The 19,801-nt window shown below is 40.8% G+C and overlaps 1 protein-coding gene across 7 annotated transcripts in view; it reads left to right on the top strand.

Moving 5' to 3' along the window:
* Window positions 1-19,801, top strand: part of PHIP (PHIP subunit of CUL4-Ring ligase complex) — a 305,027-nt gene that overhangs the window by 89,899 nt on the left and 195,327 nt on the right. For all 7 annotated transcript variants that reach the window (XM_073336505.1, XM_073336504.1, XM_073336507.1 and 4 more), the window contains 2 exons: window positions 7,300-7,521; window positions 13,349-13,449. In XM_073336505.1, the coding sequence (XP_073192606.1) occupies window positions 7,300-7,521; window positions 13,349-13,449 (323 nt within the window). The remainder of the gene's footprint in view (window positions 1-7,299; window positions 7,522-13,348; window positions 13,450-19,801) is intronic.

Raw genomic sequence — 19,801 nt, 5'->3', positions numbered from 1 at the left:
GTAGAAATCTAGATCTTCAATTCTTAATGCTAGAAAAGGAACAAAACTGAAGATTATGATTTTTCAGCCTCATGTTGGTGAAGAAATAGTACCTCAATAGTACCTCCATAGTACCTCAAACATCTTTTGATTTTACTTGTGTTGATCCAGTTTTTTGTTTGTTTGTTAGATCAGCCAGACTTCCACTCTGACAGTGGTGTCATTAGTACGTAGTCTGTCATGTTCTCTTAAAAACATCTTCAATTATTCTGGTAAATTCTGAGCCCCTCAGTAGATTTCCTTGTGTAAAACAGGTAGTTTGTTTTAATCAAAGTTCTTATCAATTCCAGCATATATATAGTAGATAGATGCAAGTGTAGAGACATTTCTCTTCCTTAGAATTCTACTGAGTATTGTTGATCTGACGATGGGGCATCAGATACCCTTTTCAGTCAGCTAACCGGGAGGCAGCTGGTGGCTGCAGAAGAAATTTTGAACTTGTAAGTCACGCTGGAGGACGGTTAGGTCTTCTTTTTTCCCCATGAACTTTTAATATGCTGAACAACCGTGCATGAGAAATCTGGAACACTTGTACAAAAGAAACTTTAATCTTCTTTTACATTAGTCTGAGCACTTGGCAAAATTTTCCATATGATACTTTTCTTTGCATTTTTGGGTGGTATCTTCAGCAACTTGGATACGGTATTCTGCAGTTATTTTACACTGTTTTTCTGTCACAGCAGCCTCTGGTTGCTGGAAGGAAAAACTACAGGAAAAGTTCTGCTTAGCTCCTGTAGCTCAGGGATGGAGTACGCTTAGTACAGATGGCATCTTTGGCTAAATTTTGCTGCCAAACTCTAACAAGTCTCTACTGAGCCTGTGAAAGCTGAGGTTTCTTAGAGAATTATAATTTGGCCAGATTTGGGTGGTTCTTCGTAGGCATGGAAAAAGGCACATCCCGTGACAGCCAGGTGATTCTTCCCTACCTCTTGCCAAAATTCAGGCCCCTGCTCCAAATCATGGAGAGACTAGAGCTTCTCAGCACAACAGTTAAAAAAAATCAGTATGGGCAAAACTTGTTTTTCCCTAATTTCATTTCCAGAAGCTGGTGACCTGGTTTTGCTGAAAATTTTTTTTAAAAAAAATTCAGCTTGAAGCAGATACCTGGCATAGAAAATTTCAGACTGAACAGTTTAATTTTGGCAAAGTTGATAAGAAACTGAAAACAAGGTCTTGTACAGTAACTCCTCACTTAACGTTGTCCCAGTTAACGTTGTTTCTTCATTGCTACGTTGCTGATCAATTAGAGAACATGCTCGTTTAAAGTTGTGCAGTGCTCTCTTATAATCTTGTTTGGCAGCCATCTGCTTTGTCCACTGCTTGCAGGAAGAGCAGCCCGTCGGAGCTAGCTGCTGGAGGCTTGGAACTAGGGTGGACCGGCAGCCCCCCTATCAGCTCCCCTAAGTTCCCTATGTGGCAGCCGCCCAGCAGGCTGTTAGTTGCCAGGCAGTTCAGCTGTCCCTCCCCACACTGCCATTTGCTGCTTTACCATATCTCAGGGCGGGGAGGTGGGGACGGGACAATAGAGGGCTCAGGATTGAGGGAGCTTGCTAGCAGCAGCTGTTGTCTCAACTTGCTTATCTGCTTAAAAAGGCAGTGTACTTAAAGGGGCAATGCGTCTCTCTCTCTCTCTCTCTCACGCACACACAGTCTCTCTTTGCCATGCTGTGTCTCCTCCCTCCATTTGTGTTCCCTTGTATTGTGTGAGGCTACATTAACAACAATGTGTTAACCCTTGAGAGCTCAGCCAAGTACTAGTTCATCATTTAGCAGTAAGCAATTCCCTGGGAAATATTCCACCCTCTAACTCCTCCACCTCAACCAAGCTTCACAATCATCATTGCTGTGTACAGTATTAAATTGTTTGTTTAAAACTTATACTGTGTATATATGTTTGTGTGTGTGTATACATATATAGACTTTCGTCTAGTGAAAAAAATTTCCCTGGAACCTAATCCCCCCCTTTACATTAATTCTTATGGGGAAATTGGATTCACTTAACATTGTTTCACTTAAAGTAGCATTTTTCAATAACATAACATCAATGTTTAGCGAGGAGTTACTGTAATTGAAAGTATTAGGCAGCCTTAGCTATAGGCATCACTTCCAGCACTACCATGACACTAACTGTACCTGACAGCGACTGTACATTACATAGATAAGAGATACCTTATGTGTGTAAATGAGAGGGAGAGACATCTCTGACATATAGTTAAATATTCTGAAAAGTAATTTCTCTATACACAGGCAGTGTTGATTTCAGTGTTTGTAAAGTTTAACAAGAGATAGCTACAAAGGAACAAACAAATGGTTTGAGTAGTATGTTCTCATGTCTTTGGCAGTGACCTATGCTCAGTGTTTCAAAGAAAAGTGAAATGCCCTTTCTTTCTCTTTTTATAATACCTCTAGTGAATTGTGCAGTACTTTCCTATTGGGCAGGGGTGAGTGGGCAATCTTTTCCTGACATTAGCTAAACAATCTGGTTCTTTCCTGAAGCATCAAAACTGATCACTCTAATTTTGTTCTAGCTGTAGTAGTGAACTGCGGATGGTATATTTATTTCATACGTCTAATCTTTTCTGAATATTACTAAGCTATTTACCGGAGTATCCTGTGGCAGTGAATTACTTTTGTTAATTGGGTTGTATTAGAGTTCATGTATTTGAACAGTGCTGCTGTTTCATTTTATAAAGTGTGCACAAGTGTGTATCCAAATGGTTTCTCTACCATTCATTTTTATATTCTTGTCTCCATGTTAAATATTTAGACTTCTTTAAAGATGGAGCCCCCATCACATGCACATCCCTGTGTTTTGTTGACCCTGTTTAGACTTTTGTGTTTGCTGTGGAGCTATGGTATACTGCAGTAATGGGGGTATGAAATATGCTGGAAAGACACATAAGTGGGGAAGTTCAGTACTACTGAAGTAAAACTTGAACTGAGGATAAAGCAATAGAATATATTGCGATTCAAATCCCAGTGCATAAAAAAGCAAACGGTATGGTATGTTATAGCCCTCCAGATCAAAATAGTACACAGTATTTAGAGAGATCACATGCCATCAAACTACTAAAACAGGAATGTACAATTGCAAATATTTACTGCCCTAATTTCACATTGGATCATAGTTTGGAGAAGCAACGCTGTAATAATTGCAAGTTTGTTTTTAAAAATAGCTTTTTGTTTGCGCTGCTTTATTCTTTTCTCAATGATTCATTCAGATTTTGCTACTTGTTTTTAGGTTGTCAGATTCCATCCTATTTAAATAGTTTAGAGTGTATTTTGATAGGTTAATATCTTCATCTCTTTGTTTTGTTAGGATAAAATCAAGCAGAGACTGTCTTAAACTTGTGTATGCAGCCTTTTACACTTAAACGTGTGTAACTGTGTTCTGTGACTTTCATTCTTCTTTAATTTAGTCTCGTAACCTCTCGTCTTTGTTTTCCGTGTGTGTGTGTGTGTGTGACATACATAGAATGTATTATAATAGTAATTTTTGTATTTAAAGTACACAAATTCTATTTATAATAATAATTTGTATATACAGAATATGCATAGTAGACTGCATCTTAGAATTGGAGCCCTGAGTGATACAAAATTTATATCTGTGGATAGAAAGCTGATATCTGCAGCGCTCTAGTGACAATGAACGAGACCAGCAGGACTATGGCCAGTGACCGGGCCAGGAAGTGCAGTGGAGAAAGCAGCAGCATGTTGGGCCACCACTCTTAGGAGCCAGTGTCCAGCCTGGGTAGCTGCAGCATGGCTGTGCTTCCCCCAGCCCTGCCCACTGGGCAGGGCACCAGGTTCAGTAGCAGCTGTCACTGGTCATGTGTGCAAGCGGCTCACAGACTCCAAGACAGGATTCTCACATCGCTGCGAGTCGCAGCCCGATATGCTGCTGCTTTTGCCATTGCGGTTCCTGGCCCGGTCGCTTGCCATGGCCCAACCCTGCTAATCCCGCTCATTGTCGCAAGAGCTCTGCAGCTCTGTAGATATCCGCTTTATATCCGTGGATATACATTTTGTATCCGCGCACGGCTTTACTTAGAATTTCACTACAATGCTAATTAGATATAATCTATACTTATAGTATCAGGAGCAATTTTTTTAGTATCTTTTTAATAGAACAACAGTATCTTGCTGCAAAGAAACAGAAAATAAATATTTTAAGAACAGATATGAAAAGACTGTCTTTGCAAAACTAGTTTTGTAAAGAACAGAGCCTGTATATGTATTGGTTGTTTCAGATATTCTAGATGGCTCAATTCTGCCTTTTATGATAGTTAGAGAACCAGTATCAGACCAGTGTTACCAAATCTGAAGAATTTGTTCCCTCCATTGAAGTATCCTGAAAATCTTTTAGACTGTCTTTCTTTATCCTCAAAATTTAGTATGTGACCCCAAGTTTTATTTATTTCACCACCTTCAAACTGGGTTCTGAATACAGAATTATTAATTTCCTTGTTGACATTTTAATGGTGGTCACCACCAGACTTTTTCACAAATGTAATAATTTTATCTTCAAAACACTGTTGTCAGATAAGATGATATAATCCCCATTTCACAGATGGGAACTAGAGGCACAGAGAGACTAACCAAATTTTTGGTGCCCAACTTGAGATATCTAGGGCCTGTTTTTTTCAGAATATTTAGTATTATAAAACACTTCATATGTTGACAGCAGAGCTATCACTGACTTCATTTTGCTGTGAATGCTTAGTACTTCTGCAAGTCAGACCCCAGGGTCTCAATTTGGGCACCCAGAACATGAGGAATGTGAAAAAATTTGGTTAAATGACTTGTCCAGCATCACTTAGAATACTGTGGTAAAGGCGGAGATGGAATCCAGTTCTCCAAGGTGGCCATTCTTCTCCTGCAATCCCCCTAATTTACTACACGTCTTTCAACTTCTGCAAAGAGCCATCAGTTCCTACAGACAGCCTCATTGACTACAGCGGGATGAAGTTAAACACACTCAGCAGGATTGAAACCTTTAGACTTACAGACAGATGTCTGCCACTAAGCTCATAGTAACTGTTAACAGTTGTAGGTTGTCCACCTTTGTGAGTGGACTAGAGGGGGAGATAAAACCCACATTTTGCTTGCAGTTTTTACAGCTATTTGCAGACCGCATCAGAAGAAGTTCAAGATTTTGAGACTCTTGCTTCAATTCCAGGTTCGGGGGGGGGGGGGGGGGGAGAGTGGGAGTTGGGTGACGCCAAGAGTCACAGGGCAGACAGCCTGGAGAAGAGAATTTGTAGGAGAGCATCAAGTCAGGTTGTGGGTTCTTTGGCTTGAGAACCAGAAGGGAGACTGGTGGGCTGGGGAAGACTGTCTGAATCACAGTACAGCCCAGGGGGGGCTGGGAGGCCCCAGAGCCAAGGGAAAGAAGTGCATGAGTTCAAGGACCAAGGGAGGCTGTATGGAACGGGATTGGAATCTGGATACTGGTGGGGTGGGGAAGTATGTTTGAATCACAGCATGGCCCAATAAAAGGAAGGCTGTGGAATCCTTCAAACAAGAAGGAGGAGTTGTGAATTTGAGGACCAGGGTATTCTAGTTATTTTACTCATTGTAGACAGAACTGCTCTCTCTTTTGCACTCTCCTTTTTCTCTTCTTTAATTTTATCTCAGTTCCTTGACTAGATTCTTCTCAGACTTTCCCCTGCCCATATTAAACTTTCCTCCCTTGTCACCACTTCAGGGCCCCCTACTGTTGTTACTGTAGCATCCTCCTTTTATAAGTGTCAAGGAACTTTCTTACAATATTTCATCCCTTCTCCTCTATCTAGGACATCACCCAAATCATTCCAGTTTCTGCTTTAACAATAATAGAGGGAGAAAAAATCATCCCATATATATTATATTATACTTTGAATATTATTTGGATGGGAAGAGTGAGTAGGTTCTTTCTAGGCTGCTGTCATTCTATAAATCTAACTTGTAGGCATGGCACATAACATACGATACCAGAACTCAAGGACCAGAATCCCCTCTTCTCCTGCAGTCCCTTTTAATTAATGAATTATATCTATGTGCCAACATAAACCTGGGTCTCATAGTTGTGCTGTAACAAATTGGATTTTTTTTAGCTGAGTTAGAACTGGAACCTGTTCAGTTTTACAAAAAGTGGTGATGACATATGTCTGACTCTCATCCATGGTCTCTGAATTAGAGCTCATAAAACATAAGTTAACTTTCTGGGGTGAAGTTTTTAACTTGCTGGGGTGTATATCCCTATGGAGAGGAAGAATGGTCCCAGTGGTAAGGGCCTGTGACTCTGGAAATATGGGCTCAATTCCCTGGTCTGTCACACACTTCCTGTGTGACTTTAAGCAAGTCATATACAGTTTTTAAAAGTAGGTTCCCAAATGTGCAGATAGGCACCTAGTGGGATTTTCAAAAGCACTGAGGTGTCTGACACTAGTCACCTATCTACATCTTTGTGCTCTCAGGGGGTACAAAGGACAAGCTACGGACAGACCTTTCACTTGTTCTTCCCAGGGTCTTGGATTTTATTTAAAACAAAACCAAAACATCTGTTATGGTTTCAAAGGAAACCGCCAAAATGTGAATTGACTGTAACTGGGACAGAAATGCCTGCCTGAGTTTGCAGAGAACCTGGAACAGCTCTGAGTGCTGTGAATTGCCCCATTCATCTTAATGGGCATTAATAAAGATTTTTTTTTATGCTTTAAAAGTTATCTGTTTCACTGCTTATTAAAGCATGCCGGAAAGGTGAGGAAATATATTCAGAAGATATATACTAGCGTTTCTTAAGTTGGGAGTGCATGAAGGACTAGCTGATGTGAGGAGAGAATAGAAATACGGGTATAAAATAAAATATTAAATTTAACATAAAATAAATACAAGGAACACTATACTGATTCATTATTCATTTTCATATTCAATATAAACCTCAGTTTTAAAATATAAATTAGGCTGTTTGCAGTATCTACAGTTCGTTGCCCTGGAGTTCTGCAGAAACTAAAAGACCTTGCTAAAGAATTTAGATTCAGCTTGCTGTAGGGCTTGTGTGTACATTTATAGATGCATAATTTGTATATGCTGTTGGCACTTAGCATACTTTGTATTCTGCTTGCACACTCTTCTGCAGCTTTACTCAGTGTATTTAGACTGTAGTGAGAAGTGGTTTACAATGAATGTCACTAATTTTGTTGTTTTAGTTAAATAATATAGATTTGGACATCAGAAGAGATAATTATATGGTTGTGATGATTGCTGCCTTGTTTTTAGGGTTCTGATGATTGCCTTGTAAAAATCTGGGCAACAGATGATGGAAGGTTGTTGGCAACTTTAAGAGGACATGCAGCTGAAATATCTGACATGGCTGTGAACTATGAGAACACCATGATTGCTGCAGGGAGCTGTGATAAAATGATCAGAGTTTGGTGTCTTCGAACATGTGCACCCTTAGCAGTTTTGCAGGGTCACAGTGCATCCATAACATCACTACAGGTAACAATCTTTCTGTCTTTTTACATATCACAATAAGTGAGGAAGTGGATTGCAGCAATAACAGTTTTTTTCTGTGAAGTTTGTTTTAATAAGAAATGTGCAACAGGTAACTAAATTGTAAAGCATGAACAAGGAGCTTTTAAAAATTGAATGGTCCCTTTAGGTTCTTTTTAATGTCATAAATGTCTGACAGACTGAAGACATGATTTTTGTCCCGAAGATCTGATCCCGAAGATTCTGTTCTGATTCTGCAAAAACACATGCTTCCCTTTATGCACATGTGTAGTCCTGTTGAAGTCAGTGGGACTATTTGTATATAAAGTTAGGTACGCAAGTCTTTGCAGGACCAACACCTAAGTTATGCACAAATGGCGATAAATATTGGGTGTGGTAGAGAGAAGATTGTCAAGCATTAAAAGAACGAGTTCATTAGATGATTTGTTTAATATTTCACAACACTTGTCATTTATAAAAGAGAGCTTATTGTAAGGCTGTTTCTATTCCTTACATTTGTAAAGATCTTTCCTTGGGTGTTTGTCCCTATTGATGATCCACTCTAGGTGTACATGCACCCAGGATTGGAGATTTTTTGCTAGCAGTTTCTGTTTCATCTGTGCATACTTGGCCTGAGATGTAATGCTCTCTCTTTTTATTAGTTTTCAGTTCAGATGGCACTGTATGCACAGTATCTTTGGACTGTATTTTTAAAAGAGAACTTAAATGTGTGTGCAAAATAAAATCCATACCCCTCCTTCTTTTGTTTAGTATTCTGGGAATTGATTATGCTAAAATCTTCCAGCTTCAAATATTGTAAAGTGAGCACTTCCCTCTCAGTGATGACTCTACTTGCTGCCTTTTTTGTTTGAGGGGACATGAGACTCGCCCAAAGTGCAGTATCTGTAAGTTATTTTCCAGAAGAACAAACAATTGCAGGGAGATGAGGCTAAAAATGTCTTCTCCCCCCCATCCCCCGCAATGTGGTCAGCCTCAAATTTGGGCCCACCTGACTCCCCTGTACAATGGACAGAAGAGCCAAAGAGTGCTCCTTTCAGCTTGGCATTGGTTAGCTCTAGAACACATGCAGTTAAGCTTACCTTGAAGGATAGGAGGATCCAGGGGAAAGTAGCAGCGAAAAGTTAAACACCCTCCCAAGGAAGCGAGACAAAGCTCTGCTTATATCTTTTTTTTTTTTAAAGTTAAAATTGCCTCTTGATTCCAAGATGAGTGAGGCTCCACAACCTGGTACAGGTACAGATGGAGCATTGAAGGAGTGTGGAACCAGCACTGCGGCACTGATGTCATAGAATCCTATGATCATGCCCAGTACTAAGTCTCTTATTACAGTACCCACCATCGGCACCAGCTGCCACACCATTGGTACCAATTGATGCATTGTAGAAAGCAGATCAGTACTGAGTGCTTTATCAACGGTAACGAGAATGATCCAGCTTCACAGTACTGATTCAATGCATGGTACTGGGGGACCTGCAAATGTCTGAGCCCAAATCCCCATTGCTGTCAGGAGGCTTACATTTATCTCCAGTACAAGACTCAGTTACTTCCTCAGGACCAGTCTCCTCCCTGCTACTAACTTTAAGGGAGGAACAGCTTCATTTCAGTCCCATTCCCACTGTTCCTCCTCTGGAGTCAGATGTATCATATTCATTGTCTGACTCCCAGAACAGAGTAAATGATTCACTTACATATTTCCCTAGAACCTGTTCATAAGACCATAAGAACAGCTATACTGGGTCAGACCAATGGTCCGTCTAGCCCAGTATCCTGTCTTCCGACAGTGGCCAGTGCCAGATGAACAGAAGAGGGTAATTCCATTTGATCCATCCCCTGTGGTCCAGTCCCAGCCTCAAATTTTGGCTCAGAAAGGTGGTCTAAGATATCCCGTCATTCCAGATTCAGGGATTATCAGGCTCCTCATATGAGCTGGTATCCATCTCTCTGAGGCCCTTTCATTTTTTTACTGGTACAGTGCCGTTCGGTGGCCATATTGGGGACCCAAGCCTTTCAAGGTATCCTCTCAAAGAGAGTGATGAAGAGAAAGAAGCAGAAGTCTGTTAAGCCTCATGGGTGGATCTTCTGTGCATACCCAACATCAGGAGGAGCTCTCTGAAGGGAAAGACCAGCTCAGAGAGGAAGACAGCTCAGCTTCTGTAGTCCTTTCCTTGTCTTCTGTGGATGAGGCAGTGATGCCAGCCTGACTGTTATGTCCTGACTACTTTGAGCTTTTAAGAGCTCATGAAGAGGATAGTGAATTTGTTCCATATCCTGTTAGAGGAAGTCCTGAGAGGCTCTTCATAAACTATTAGACATCCTTCATACTACTATGCTGGGGCAAATCATGCTTCTGATTAATGATGCTCCCTTGGAGCCTACAAAGACTGTATGGCATACTCCTGCTATTATTTCTCCTTCTTCTAAAAAGACTGAGAAGAAATATTATTTTCTTGCAAAAGAAGCTGAATACTTGTACTTCCACCCAGTGCTATGCTGTCTTGTGGTAGCTGCAGCTAATGAGAGAAATAAACAGCACCATTCTAAGAGAGCCCCATTTAGTAAGAACGTAAAGCCTTTAGACCTTGTTGGACAAAAACTATTCTGCTGTAAGTCTGCAGTTTCAAATTTCTAATTACCAAGTTCTCATGGCAAAGTATGATTTTCTCAACTATAATAAATTCACAAATTTTGTTCACAAGTTGCCAAAGGAATACAGGGAGCCATGTCAGTTAATAGCAAGACCTTCATTACAGGCTTCCTTATATGTGGCAGACACCACTTCATGCTCTTTGGTAACTTCTATATGATGTGTTGGTCTTTGTGGCTTAAGTCTTTGAGTATTCTGAAAGAAGTCCAAGCCATAGTGAATGACCTTCCGTTAGGGCACCCTGATCTTTTCAATGAGAGAACAGATGGGTCCCTCCACCCTTTTAAGGTTTCCCATGCTGCTTTATGTTCTTTAGGCATTTATACTCTAATAATAAAAAGGAAATATGGTAAACTTCAATCTTACCCTAGACAGAGGACAACTCCGTCCTCCTTTTACTAGCTGAGGCCACCAGAGCCTCCAAGGAAAAGTCAGAAACTACAAAAGAGAAATCTGTCTGCTTTCTCTTTGCAGTCCGTGCTGACCAGCAAACATCCCTTTTGATGGGATTGTGGAGAGCTGCAAAATAATCATTTCTGTAGATCTGGCTGCTGCTCCTCCTTCCCAGATTCCAATTGGAAACTTTCCTTTTTCCAGTATGGGAGAGCAAAGAATGCTGTAATAGACAAGGGATGTTAAAAATTATTACAATTGTTCTTCCAATTCAATTCCATGCTTTTCCTGTTCTCCACCCACCTTCTGTATTCCTTTTCAGGAACCCCTCTCAAAGGAGACTTCTTGTCCAGAAGGAGGATTCTCTCTTCCCTTTCGGAGCAATAGAAACTGTTCCAAAGTGAAGAATTTTTACTTAAAATATTTTCTTCTACCCAAGAAGATGGGAAGTTGGAAGCCAATCCTGGACCTTAGAATGCTGAGCACCTGCATTCACCATTTGAAATTTAAGCGTGGTTACCTTTGCTACCATAATACTGTTATTAGATCTGGGAGATGGATTTACAGCTGTTGGCCTCCAGGATGCTTATTTCCACATAAATATATTATCTCGTACACAAGAGATTTGTGATTGGTCCAAATCACTACCTATTTAGGGTTCTTACCCTTTGGCCTGACACTGGCACCAGGGGTATTTACCAAACGGTGGCTGCTTTCCTAAGATAACAGGGCACTATAGTCTTTTTATAACTGGGCTAGTAGCTTCTCAAGCTAAAGTCCTATCAAGAAGTTCAAAACTCTATGTGAGTGGTTCCCCAGCTTTTCCAGACTCTCGATTTGAGAGTAAAAGAAGAAAAGTCAGTTTTAACACCAACAGAATGTATAGAATTTATTGGCCTGATACTGTATTCTAGGACAGCAAAAGAGTATTTACCTCACAACTGATTCCAGACTATATCCAGCCTCATCATCCAACTTCAAGTGACTCTGCAAATTACAGTAAGATCTTGTCTCAGTCTAATGGGTCACAAGGCCTCTAGCGCTTCCATGACACTGCATGCCATACTACATTTACTTTGCATGTAAGCTTGGTTGAGGACAGTGTATGCCCTGAGCAAACACAGTCTGGACATGATTGTATCAGTTCCACAAAAGATTCTCTTCCCTTTCAATTTGTGAAAACCTGAATGCAGTTTGTATGGAAGTTTCCTTTGTTCTACCCCTTCCGACAAGAACGATAGCAACAGATGCAAATGGAGTCTAGAAGGGTCACTGTTACATATATCAATATCCTGGAGCTCAGAAAAGTTTACAGCATATGCATACACTTCTTGCCAAGGTTTCAAGGTCAGCCTAGTCAGATTATGACCAACATGATTACAATATTTTACATAAACAAGCAGAGAGCACAGTCATCTCTTCTGTGCTCATAGGCAATTCCTTTGAGCGCCAGGATATTGATATATATCAATATATATATAACTGGCCAGGTCTGAAGAGCACATTAACAGATAACCTCAGCAAATACTTTTCCACAGCGCATGAATGGGAGATTCAGAAGTCTGTTGTTCAGTTCATTTTCCACCAGTGGGGATGACCGGCAGTCGATTTGTTTGCAACAGACAGGAACAAGAAATGTCAAAAGTTTTTGTTCCGGAGGGGGTCAGAATCCAAACTCTCTGGTTGATATGTTTTTAATTTCGCGGTCACAGATGCTAATGTATGCTTATCCGCCAATTCTTCTACTTCTGAGGGCATTAAGGAAAATCAAAAAGGACAAGGCAGTAATTATCTTAGTAGTTCCTACGTGGCTCATACAGTATTGGTTCCCAGCACTACTTTGCTTCTCCACTTATCCTCTGATTCAATTATTTCTGCTGTTGGACTTCTTGACTCAGAACATGGGAATCGTTAATAATCCTGATCCATCTCAACCTAACCACATGGTTTTTGGATGGATGTCAGAACTAGAAAAGAAATGTTCTTCAGAGGAGCAAACTATTCTGATCAACAGTAGAAAAGATTCTGCAAGAAAAGAGCATAATACAAAAAGTGGTAGAGATTTGTGGCTTAGTCTGAACTTGTGCTTCTGGAGTCCTAAACACTTTGTATTTTGGACTATATCCTTTCGCCAAAGACCTTGGGGGAACTCACACACCTGTCTTGGGTACATCTGAATGCTATTAGTGCCTTCCACCCACATGTAGATAGCTCATTGTTCTTTGAGATGTGTGTATTCCATGATCGGCCTTTCTTCCTATCTGCTTTGGACTCTTCCTGTACTCTTTGGGATCTGTGGTAGAAAAGGTGCTCAAGTGGCAATTGGTCACACACTGAGTATGGGTGGGAGGATAGGATGCATGCACTACCAAACGGACACTGCTAGCAGAAATCTCTGGTGCATGCCCACCTAGAATGGAATACATATAGGACAAAACATCTTGAACTCTAGTTACTGTACAGGTAAGTAACTTTTTTTTATGTTTGGGTTTGCGTGTAGACTTGTAGGCCTAGGGGATTCATCCATGAGGATTGTTTTTGTGGGGGAAGATAATCCTTCTGACAAACTTCGCAATATTTTACCAGTTGGTGGTGTTACCATGTGATTTTTCCCCCCTGCTATGTGACTTTTCCTTTGGTAGTGTTGGGTACTACTTGAGTTTGCAATAAAGACTGAATAATTAGGGTCATTTGTTTCTGTTTGTGAGAATGGGACAGCAGTTGAACAAATATTTTTTTTTAACCTGTGGGGGTTTTTGTTTGTTTTTCCTCCAGTTTTCTCCATTGTGCAGTGGATCAAAGAGATATCTGTCTTCAACTGGAGCAGATGGAACAATATGTTTTTGGCTGTGGGATGCTGGCACCCTTAAAATAAAGTTAGTTGTATTTTACATGTTCTTAGTTATATGTCATGAAAAAGTAGTGGTAATTAGTGTTAGAGAAATTTAGTTGGGTATTACCGTCAGCAAATTGAAAAAAGTTACTCATCAATTAACTTTCTATATGGTTACAGAATATAGTTTTTCTGGTTGGTATAAAGTTATAAATTGACTGTCTGCCTCCTTTCAGGATTAAGTTAGTACAGCAGTGTACTTAAGGTTTTGTAGGTGAAGCAGATAAAGCATCCAACCTCACTGTTTAATTTAATTTAATACATTTCTGTTCAGGTAGACTTTCTGTGGCCTGGCATAGAAGCTCCATTTTTTTATTGATTGATTGATAGATCAATATCTGGCTCCTAACTCCAAGTGAAATGAGAGTAGTGCTAAAGAAAGCAGTAGGACTAGAAGGTTTTTAATTCCAAATGTTAGGTGGGAGAAGGTATCTGTGACGGGTTGGATCACAGAAACCCCCTGGGAGCTTCCACCTGATGTGCCAAGACTACTTCTGCTCCTGCTTTCCTGCCCTGCCAGCTTAGGACTCCAGCACCCTGCCTGGTTTGAGCCAGACCCACTAGCCTGCCGCAAACCCAGACCCGGGTCTGAACCACATCCCCTAACAGCTGTAGGCTTAACTGAAAGCAGCTTACAGAAGTGTTCTCGTCTTTAACACTCAGATGCCCAACTCCCAATGCGGTCCAAACCCAAAAGAAATCTGTTTTACCCTGTTTAAATGTTATACAGGGTAAACTCATAAATTGTTCGCCCTCTATAACTGATAGAGAGATATGCACAGCTGTTTGCCCCTCCAAGTGTTAATACATACTCTGGGTTAATTAATAAGTAAAAAGTGATTTTATTAAATACAGAAAGTAGGATTTAAGTGGTTCCAAGTAGTAACAGAACAAAGTGAATTACCAAGCAAAATAAAATAAAACCTGCAAGTCTATGTCTAATAAAACTGAATACAAACAAAACCTCTCCAGTTCCAGTAAACTTCCTTTTACAGACTAATCTCCTTTTAGTCTGGGTTCAGCAATCACTCACACCCCCTGTAGTTACTGTCCTTTGTTGCAGTTTTTTTCAGGAATCCTTGGGGGTGGAGAGGCTATCTCCTTAGCCAGCTGAAGACAAAATGAAGGGGGTTTCCCATGGGCTTCAATAGACTTTCTCTTGTGGGCGGAGACCCGCTCCTCTCTCCTATGCAAAGTCCAGCTCCAAGATGGAGTTCTGGAGTCACCTGGGCAAGTCACATGTCCATGCGTGACTCAAATGCTCTACTAAGGTTATTTAGAAATCAAGCCAGTACACGGCCAATATTCATAACTTCAAATACAAAATGATACATGCATACAAATAGGATTAATAGATTCAGTAAATCATAACCGCTACATAGATATGTTACATGGCATATGTAGCATAGAACATATTCCAGTTATGTCATATATATTCATAAGCATATTTCCATAAAGCCTTATAGGGGGCACAGTCACAGTATCATCCTACTAAAATTCTGAAATATCTTAAAGCATTTTAATGCTAAAATAAATGAAACTTCTTTCTTTCATCTTCCTCTAGACTTTTTGCCTATCAGAGTTATTCCCCCCCCCGCCCCTCCCCCATTTTCCTACTTTAGGTGAGGTGAGTTTGAGCTTTCTTTCCCTCCTGCTATGTATCAGCACACATGGGTATTTCTGGATGGTTATGTAGGTGTGCTGGTGTCTAAAATGAATCTGACGAGTAACTTGAGGTGGGGTGCATGACATCTTCTTGGAAGCATTGTCAGGATACAATATACACAACAGAATTAAATTTTGTGAAAACATTAATTTAGTCTATAAACATGAAATACTATTCATTCTCATTCTACTATCCTCACTCAAAATCTATGGCTCGGTCTTGAAAATATTCATTAACATAAAATTCATTGGGGTTGTTTTTGAGGATGGTATTTTTTTGCTGTGCTCTCTGGGTGGACTGGCTCCACTTCCGAAGCCTGGGCTTTCATTATGTTGTCCAAGCAGTCTGGTTCAGACCCTTCTTTTCTTTTCTGTGTGCTAGGGAGCTTGTAGTCAGCTTCCTCATCTTATCTTCCAGGTTTTCCAGGCCTTGGCTGCTGCACTGTTCTCCAGGCAGTTCATTTTGCCAGTTTACATTTCTGGCTCCCCTGTTTGCTGGCTACAAGATGTACTACTGCAGCTCTCACTCTTGACCCTCTGCTGTGGGAGCATATACTAATCCAATTAACTCTGCCTTACTAGGAAAACAGAAGAGCAAGAGGCTATCCCAGTAGGCTAGAGAGACCAGTTCTGCCAACTTTCATGAAGTTTTTCTTAAAGCGTGAGCTTCTGGAGTCAAGTGTTTAGATGAGAATCTCAGCGTTTTCTTTTAAGAAACAAGGTTTCTAGCTCTTGTTGTGGAGAAAAGCTCAGAAATCTGACCTGAGCATACACTAATGGCTCAAAAACCAGAAGGCAAATAAAAAACTTGGAGAGAGTGGGTGGGTGGGTGGGTCAATAGGTTGAAAGTTAAATCTTCTGAATTTTAAGACAATGATATGACTTTGGGGGGGGGGGGTCCTACCCGATGATTTTTGAACACATTGGATTGCCAATACTGAGAGACAAAATAAAATGTGGGGTAGTTGGCTGCAGCAGAATTGCAAATTACATGGCAAGAATGCTTAATTCTGTGGTCCAAAAGATCCTGATCAAGATGAATTAAGCAGTTCACTCCTCTGAGCTATTGTTTCTGGCTGTCTGCAGACTCAAGCAAACTTCTCTACATCAGTTTACAGTTATTCATAGTTTCCAATATGATTTCCTTGGTTACAAGGACTAGAAACATTTTTTTCCCTTATCAAACCTGAGATTATGGAGCTCCGTTTTGAAGCACATTCTGCAGTGACAGAATTGTGGAATATATGGGGCTCTGATTATTACATATATATATTAATGGGCGCTAGTAAAGGACCAGTCTTTTGAGGGGATGGAGATGTGGGAATGCTGAGGTAGAGGAACAAGGAGTCTATTGGCTGTAGAATAAAGTGTTAGTGGAGTGGGGATGTTGAGGCTACTTTGACTATTTCTCGTTCATTCACATCTGCGGTACATATTGGTTTAGTCAGAATTTTTTTGTGAGATGGCATGGGCCTGGGGACAAGTATTGAAGGGAATAAGTGTTTGGTTTCTTTTAGTTGGTTTAACTGTTTTTTGGATAGTATAAAGTAGTTATTAGTTGGCATGTCTTTTGGGGAGGAGGTATAAAGTATGTCTTGTAGGATTAGAAATTATGTTGTGGTCATGTCTAGAATACTGAAATAGTGGGTCTCTGGGAAGAATAGGTGGGAAATAGCTGGTAGGCGCATTATTGGGAAAGTCTTAGTGGATAGCCTCAGAGGAAGAAAAATCATAATCTCCTCTCCCATTTAATAGTTGAGATCCTCCATTTTAATTCTTTACATTGGAGATGGAATTGCAAGAATCAATGGTTTTCCCTGGCCTCTTGTTTTTGTAGAAGATTCCTCTGCAGTACCTAAGCAGCATGATCTCAGCAGCACTCCAGCAGAGTAGAAGGTTTCCAGGGGTAGTTTAAAATAGAAGATATTCATTTACAACATGTAGTGCTGCTGGGGGTGTGTGCTGATCTTCACTTGTGGGGAGCGTCACCTAGTGATCAGGGCTTAGGTAGTTCTACTTGCAGAGGGGGTTTTGGTAGGGGAGCCTGGGCCCTCCCACTGCCCCAGGCTCTGGCCCATGGCCCTTTGAGGGTAACAAAAGGGTCCAACACCCAAGAGTGCCTCCAGGCTGCTCTCTCTGAACCACTTCCTACCATCCCTCTGTTGTCCACAGTTTGCAGACTGAACAGGAAGGCATGAATGGGGTCAGCTCACCACATGGCACCTCTTCGTGGTCAGGCATGGTGTGTTAACTCTTTCCTTAGAGCAGTGGCTGGCTCCTTGGCCCGCCACTCAGTTTAGTTCCAGGTCTCTCCGCTTCAGGGGTAGCTCATAAACAGGACAAGGAGAATTAGCACAAATAAACTGAGTACACATGAGAGAGGGGGAGGAATGCTTCCCTCTCACAGTGTACCTGAAGCAGGTCCTCAGGGAGGGATCCTGCTTTCCCTCAGCTCTTTTCTCAGGAGCTGCAAGTTGCTTTTCTAAAACATTCCCTGGTCTACGCCCAAGTGAGCTGTCCTGCTCCCTTTTAACTCCTCCTCCAGTCTGTGCATCTCTTGCATGTATGGCAGGGCAGGGCTGGCTGAGCCCAGAGCAGCTCCTTAACCCCTTGTTGCTCAGTGTGGGGTTTGCATATTCCATCACAGGGGGAAACACACTACTTTGCGGAACCAAAGGCAGGATTCTGCTACTTGGAAATCTATTTCTGCTGAAGGAAAGAGGGAGAGATTAATTAAATCTTCCTAACTTTTTTTTCCCCCCTCTATCCCAAATTTGCACTGAGGGAAGAAGGCAGGGAAGATTACTTTGCAAGACAAATGTTATATCAAAAGTTCTAGGGGTATATAGGGTCTTATGGGTGGACATGATGTTGATGCATAGGGATTTTCTGGGTACGTAACAATGTAATCCATAATTATTTGACAAATATCACATTTAAAAACTGGTATATGCCTTGATTCTCTCATAGGGTATGTGTACATGGGAGCTGGAGTTGTAATTTTAGATCGACATACCCATGCTTGCTTTGATTGAGCTAGCATGCTAAAAATAGCCGTGTAGCTGTAGCTCCATGGTTGGTAGGATGGGCTAGTTGCCTTAACTACAATCCTGTCTTCAATCCTAGGTATGTATTTGGGGCAGCTAATCCATCCCACTGCCCGTTGAGCCACAGCTATGCTGCTGTTTTTACACGCTAGCTCAATCAATGCTTATACAGTTATATCAACCTGAGCTGGAAATTATACTTCCAGCTCCAGTGTAGACATACCTGTGGCTATATTATTGCAGTGGTTGCCTTACTGGTCTACTGTTCTAAGTGAGACAAGGTGGTGGGATAATATCTTTTGTTGGACCAACTTCTGTTGGTGAGAGAGACAAGCTTTCAAGCCTGTTCTAAGTAATAGTCTACATAGATCTGTGCAACTTGCCTGATTTAAATTTTTGTTTGTCAATTTTTAAATAAATTTTCAGTCCCAGTTTCTCATGTATTTTAGATATCTGCAGCTAGTAAGCCTCTACCCTCGATATGTGTCAAGTTCAAAATGTCATCTGACATTAAGGTCCTTCCCTCTGATTTATCATTGTACTTGTATATTTGATTTTTGTTTATATTGTTATTCACATATTATATTAACTGTCTTGGTTATCTTTGGTGCCTTTTTTTCTGCTGTTTGCATTTAATATTGGACCCTTACTCATGTTCCACTCTGTTGTTCTCGTCTTCCAAACATCCATACTGCTAATTCTTTAGTACTATTCAAAGTATACTCAAAAGTCTTACTTTTTTTTTCTCTTTTTTATGTATTTACTGTTATGTCTTATGATCTTTTGCTATTATTATGTCCCATGCCTCAACACTTAGAACAAGTCGGTAGAAATCTGTTGACGTTATTACAGTGGGCTAAAGTTTGCCCTCTAACTATCAAGGGACTAGATACTTGGCTGGCATAAATTGGATCGCTAAGATTCTGGACCCCAAGTAGTTTTTAAAAGCCTTAGTAGATAACATAAATTGATAGGGGTAGAGAGACAGTTGGGAACCCAGAAATGTCTTAATGCAGTTTTTTTCAACATAAGAACTTAAAGTTCAAAAACTAATGCCCTTGAATTCTAATGGCTTCCATGAATTTTGGTTGAGGTCAAAGGGTCTTCTAAGCTGAAAAGTTTTTCCACCTTTTAAAGTGTTGACTGAAATTGTACTAAGTATTTCCATGAGACTGGGAACTTGCATTGTACTTATTATTTATAGTGAAGTCCACAGATCCATGACATCAGACATATTTGTTTTAGGCAGCCAAATGTCTCTGCTCTAGGCAAGAGGGAGGCAGATCAACTCCACCTTGTTACAGAGCAAATATATAGAATTTCTTTTCAATTGGCTTCAAACTTCCAGGTTTCTGCTCTCTGTCTTTATTGGCATGGGGATTCCTTTTCTCCTCACAATTACTGGGACTCTTCCTCTACCTCCCTGCTCAACCACACAGAGTGCAGCGTGGAGGAGACTAAGAAGGGGAAAGCCAGATGCAGTCTCCTGTACCTCCTAACTGATTGAGTGCCTATTCTGGAGATCTGTTCTGGTTCTCTGGAGACTCAGGTCTCTCCCATATGGTCAGATTGGGGCAGGGTTTCCTGCAGCCTCTCTCCCCCAAGTAGGAGAGTTCCCAGAAA

The sequence above is a fragment of the Lepidochelys kempii genome, chromosome 3 (genome assembly GCF_965140265.1).
Source record: "Lepidochelys kempii isolate rLepKem1 chromosome 3, rLepKem1.hap2, whole genome shotgun sequence".
Taxonomy (NCBI): domain Eukaryota; kingdom Metazoa; phylum Chordata; order Testudines; family Cheloniidae; genus Lepidochelys; species Lepidochelys kempii.
The sequence above is the reverse complement of the archived record's forward strand: the minus strand, read 5'-3'. Positions and strand labels throughout refer to the sequence as shown.